Below are 5,753 nucleotides of genomic sequence, written 5' to 3'. Positions count from 1 at the left end.
TTGGATGATTGTTTCCTCTGGTATCAGATGCTGAGCAGCTGGAAGGATTTTTACTGAAACTCTTTTAGTTTTGGACATTTGATATGATGCGTAACCATGGCAACAAGGCAGTTTTCTACAACCAACAGCTGATTAACATCTCAAAAGATCAAATAATATCTCAACTACAGCCCCAAATCTCAAGTGAGTTGAAAAGGATGTTATGTGGACACATTCTCATCTACCTGCCAGCTGTGCTCGAGTGCCTGACCACTGAGATCCTGGAACTAGCAGGAAACACGGCTCATGACAGCGGAAGGACAGGATCGTCCCTCGGCACCTACAGTTGGCTGTCCGCAGTGACGAGGAGCTCGGCAGACTGCTGGGAGGAGTGGCCATCGCTCTGGGAGGAGTTCTGCCTGGCATTCAGGCGGTCCTACAGCCCGGGGAAACTGAGAGTCCAGCTGAGTCTGGGTGGACGGATCGGACGGCATCTGCAGCCAGTTTCTTAGGATCCACTGTGGGATGGACCTTTACAAGAGATCCTTCCAGTCTACAGCATCAGCATCTATAACATCTCTTAATGAAATGAGGATAACGAGTTACAACAAATAATTTCCCTTTGGGATTAATAAAGTATTTTTGAATTGAATTGAATTGAATCAGCAGCAACATGAAACAGATCAGCAGCAACATCAAACAGATCAGCAGCAACATGAAACAGATCAGCAGCAACATGAAACAGATCAGCAGCAACATGATTATCCTGTTTAGATATTAATGAGGCTGCACAAACTCAAGTTCATGTTGCTGTTTGACGTATTGTTTTGATTGTTTACTGCTATTAGTGCTTAGTGTTTTATTAGTAGATGTTTTTTTAGTTGATATTTTTCTTAGTTTATATCTTAGATCTTATTACTGTGTTTCTTTTACATTTTATTGTTGGATGTAACTGGGACCCTGTGTACATAATTTCATCCCACCACATGTTCAATATGTGGTGCATATTCAGTATTTAACATTTTATTTTTTTACTTTAAAAATAAAATAAATCAAGTCCTTATCGGCACAAATAAAGTGATGTGGAACATGGTGCATCTGTTCTTACCGAGCACAGAAGCTGCAGCGTTGTGCTGCTCTGTGAGGTGCAGCTGGGCTGTGATGGAGCTCTGTCAGGTGTAGACTCCTCTGATGGAGCAGGAGCCGGGAGGCTTGGAGGGTTTAATGTGGAGTTTAGAGATGAACCGTCACGCGATGAAATACGTTCTGGATCAAATACAGTGAGAAATGGAACCGGAGGACAGTTAGCGTTTATGCAAATTAGCTTAGCATCGTAGCACCGATGTTGTCCTATTATGGCGTCAGCCTCTTTTGTTAGTTAAAATATGTTCAGAACCGATGGGATGAGTAATTTAAAATATGTTTAAAGTTAGAAAACACTCACCATCTTCTATAAATGATTCAAGTAGAGCAGTAGTCGTGTCCAAACCACCCTCCAATCCTCCATCTAGCTCGGTTTGACTTTTTTCTTCTGCCACCAAGCACAACAACACCTGCACTTCTGCATTTGACCACAGCTTTGACATTATTGTTTTTGTATAGCTTCAAAATACTAAAAGATACGCTCCTCCAGTTACCGCTAATGGCAAGCGGTAGAGAAAAATGGTGGATCAGGTTGTTTGGAAAGACTCCACAGACTCCTCCCCCCGACCAATCAGTGACCGACAGTGTTTCTGACGTCACGGCGCGGCTCGCTTGGACCCCTTGAGAAGCCGGGCCAGAATTTAGCGAGGCGAGCCGCTCACAGGAACAGTGGAAAAGACCTCAAACACGAGTCAAGCCGGAAATATCCGACCCGCGCCGTGACAGTGGAAAAGGGGCATAGCATTCCTTGACGGAATACATGCTAATGCGCCTCCCCACCCCCCATTTTTCATGCCAGAGTTTTAAACAAAAGGCTCATGCGTTTGCTAGCTCTCTAGGTATGTGATGGGAATAACTTTCAGCTACTACCACACCAAGTTTTAGCTCAAGATAGGAACAATTGGCAAAGTCATAACCCTTTTTGTATTCTTTCATCTGCCATAGTAACTAATTTAATTTTGGTTGACTTCAAAAGTTCATTATTTTTAGATGTAGTGGTTACGTTTTAGGATTTCATCAAAATTCACCCTGCGGTTCATAAGATAGTTTCCTAACAGACAAATATATGCATGTTTGTATACCTTTCATGATACATTATGAAGTCAGCACATTAAAAACCTTCACTCTGAGCTAGAGCAGGGGTCTGAAACTTGTATGTAAAGTAACCATAGTTGTTGGTCTAGAGCCATAAAAAGCCACTGGCTCTTATAAAACATATTTTGTTTATATATTAATATTGGAGAAAATACTGCAGTGTTTACTGTATAGGTACAACTGTAGTTGTGCTGTTAAATAGATTTTTTTCAATGTGTGGAAACATAAATTGTAATTTTACAGAAGGAATGAGTTCTTTCTTGTTTAGAATGGAAACCTGACTGTCCTTCCCATGAAGAGAAAAAAGTAAAATATGGCACTTACTCTCATGCAACAGTTCTGCTAAATGGCAGCACAGAGCAGTCCACCTTTCTCCACCTCTGGTCGCTCATTAATCACAGGTGAAGTCGGCCACTTCCCATTCAGATGTGAGTTTTCAGAAAAGAGGGAGAGCGGGACTAAAACAATCGTGGACAGAACTCATCTGGGCTGAAGTGACGACACATTAAGTGCATGCCAGACGTCTCCCTCAGATCTTTTACTAAACATGCCAAATTAACTCACTTTAGCATTCCTCTTTGTCATTAAATATTTTTTAAACTACAGGTGCTGGTCATAAAATTATATTATCATGAAAAAGTTGATTTATTTCAGTAATTCCATTCAAAAAGTGAAACTTGTAAATTATATTCATTCATTACACACTGACTGATATATTTCAAATGTTTATTTTAATGTTGATGATTATAACTGACAACTAATGAAAACCCCAAATTCATTATCTCAGAAAAGTAGAATATTGTGAAAAGGTTCAATATTGAAGACACCTGGTGTCACACTCTGATCAGCTGATTAACTCAAAACACCTGCAAAGGCCTTTAAATGGTCTCAGTCTAGTTCTGTAGCTACACAATCATGGGGAAGACTGCTGACTTGACAGTTGTCCAAAAGACGACCACTGACACCTGCACAAGGAGGACAAGACACAGAAGGTCAGTGCTAAAGAGGCTGGCTGTTCACAGAGCTCTGTGTCCAAGCACATTAATGGAGAGGTGAAGGGAAGGAAATGATGTGGTAGAAAAAAGTGTACAAGCAATTAGGACTAGGCCATATCATATCGTTCACAATAATACCGGTAAAAAAAAAAAAGCTTGCCCGGGAAAATAAATTGTATAGTAATATGCTAATTTCATGTCTTAAGTACGTCAGCATTTCCCCTACCATTATACAAACGGGGCGCCCTGCCCCCTTAACAGAAACGAGCGCGCCGAAGTACTGAACCGAATTGCGCACCACCCCATCCACCTGTCGGTACTGGCGTAACGCTAATTAGCTGCACGCAATACTAGCTAGTTAAAAAGCTAAAAATTAACGATGCATGGCTCAGCTGTGTCTCTCCATCCAACTCTAAACTGCAGGTACAGACAGTGCACGGCTCAGCTACCTCAACCTCACCCGCGAAGCTCGGCTTTTTTCTCTCCCCCCCCCCCGCTCTGGGCTGGGGGCATAGCTCGGCGGGCCCCCCCCCCCCCCCCCCTACTTTTCATGTTCATACTTTTCAGTTGGCCAACATTTCTAAAAATCCTTTTTTTTATTGGTCTTAAGTAATATTCTAATTTTCTGATAATGAATTTGGGGTTTTCATTAGTTGTCAGTTATAATCATCAACATTAAAATAAACATTTGAAATATATCAGTTTGTGTGTAATGAATGAATATAATATACAAGTTTCACTTTTTGAATGGAATTACTGAAATAAATCAACTTTTTCATGATAATATAATTTTATGATCAACACTTGTACTTAAAGTTGGTGTATGTCATCATCAGTATTCCCGCAGTATTAAATCTGTTGTTTAATCTGGTAAGCGGGCAGTTGCACACTAATGTTAGCAGTTCATCACATTACTGAGCAGCGGCTCCGCATGCTTTTTACCCGTTGCATGTCAGCCAGTCTGGCTTTGTTACTGCCTTGCTTGGCGGCACAAAGTTGCATGGAAGGTGGACTGTCTCAGACCCCCCTTGTTGCCTTGGTGTGTCATCTACGTGGACCGAGGCAGCCAGAACATGTCTCAGTCTAGAAGTGAGGCGTGTGGTGAAATACTCTTTAGAGATAAATGAAGCACTAACTTGTTGCCTGAAGACAAAATCTCAACTTTTTATGAAAATCTACGGTACTTGATATATGCTATATTATTTATAAGACTGTTTTATTCTTTACATTCTTATAAGAAAGTAGCTGTATGTTTTTAGGACGTTGCATTTGAACACTCTAAAATGTAGAATACATAATTGATGTGCAACAAATCTAATTTCTGCATTTACAACAATTTTGTTTTGAATATGTTGAAAAATGGGCTCCAGTCATTAATGAAGTTCCATCTGCTGAAAATCTAAACAGAATTGATGGAATCCCTGAGCTGCTCTGACTGCATTGGTTTTATTATCTTTCATTTGTTCAGATGGTTTCTATCGAGGAGATAAGCTAATCAACCTGAAGCTCTTATCTGACGAAGCACTGCAGAAGTGCAGAGACAAGTAAGTTCTTACAACACACGAGATGGTGAAACACAAACATGCTGGGGTTTACAAGAGTAAGCAACGTTCACACATGAACTCTCAAGTTTAGAAACTAAAATAAAAAGATTCTCACTGAAACAAATCATTTTAGTCTGTCAATAACCTTTAGCGATATTCAAAATGACGATGGTCTTATTTTCTCAACGTTTTATTTTCTAAAAGTTGACTGTAAAGTGAAGGTACTGACGACTTCATGACTAGTTCAGACTTGCAAACATTCGAGACGGCTGTTGTTTTATAACGGCTTCAGTCATGTAAAATTTAATGCAAATACTATTTCATACGCCTTTACATCATCATCCATTTCACATTACACAAACGTTTAGATTAAATGTTGTGGTCATTTTCTAGAGCAAATGGCACCATTTATGGAACATCATGGGCTCACTTCTTGTAGGAATGTTTTTTCTAAAATAAGCCACCAATAGGGAAGATCAAGTTTATAAATAGAAGCGCTCACGCTCACACATGCACACTGAGGGATGACAGAAAGCAAACGGCTAACAATGAACGAGACACTGGAGAAGAAAGTTGACCCATTATCAGCTGATTTGTATTTATCAGATTATTCTTAGAAACTTATCCCTGAGGTAAGACAGCGGTGTGTGGTTAAACGACTTTGCCAAAGCTAGCCAAGTGATCCGTACAAGCTGAGAAGAGATCAGAAGTCACACACTCTGGTCAAACATTGACTGCACTCATATCTGGGAGGACTGGATTACCAACACGCAGGCAGACATACAAACAGGATTCCAAAAAGTTGGGACACTAAACAAATTGTGAATAAAAACTGAATGCAATGATGTGGAACACATGGAACATCTAATATTTTATTCAGAATAGAACACAAATCACAGATCAAAAGTTTAAACTGAGAGAATGTATCATTTTAAGGGAAAAATCTGTTGTTTCCAAATTTCATGGCGTCAACAAATCCCAAAAAAGTTGGGACAAG

At 40.0% G+C, this 5,753-nt stretch overlaps 1 protein-coding gene across 3 annotated transcripts in view; it reads left to right on the top strand.

Annotated features, from left to right (window-relative positions):
* acss2 (acyl-CoA synthetase short chain family member 2) overlaps window positions 1-5,753 on the top strand; it is a 224,371-nt gene that overhangs the window by 91,728 nt on the left and 126,890 nt on the right. For all 3 annotated transcript variants that reach the window (XM_037684629.1, XM_037684628.1, XM_037684627.1), the window contains exon 6: window positions 4,681-4,756. In XM_037684629.1, coding sequence (XP_037540557.1) covers window positions 4,681-4,756 — 76 coding nt within the window. The remainder of the gene's footprint in view (window positions 1-4,680; window positions 4,757-5,753) is intronic.

The sequence above is a fragment of the Nematolebias whitei genome, chromosome 11 (genome assembly GCF_014905685.2).
Source record: "Nematolebias whitei isolate Nwh7 chromosome 11, NemWhi1, whole genome shotgun sequence".
In the NCBI taxonomy this organism is placed as follows: Eukaryota; Metazoa; Chordata; class Actinopteri; order Cyprinodontiformes; family Rivulidae; genus Nematolebias; species Nematolebias whitei.
This window is presented reverse-complemented; position numbering and strand designations above follow the sequence as displayed.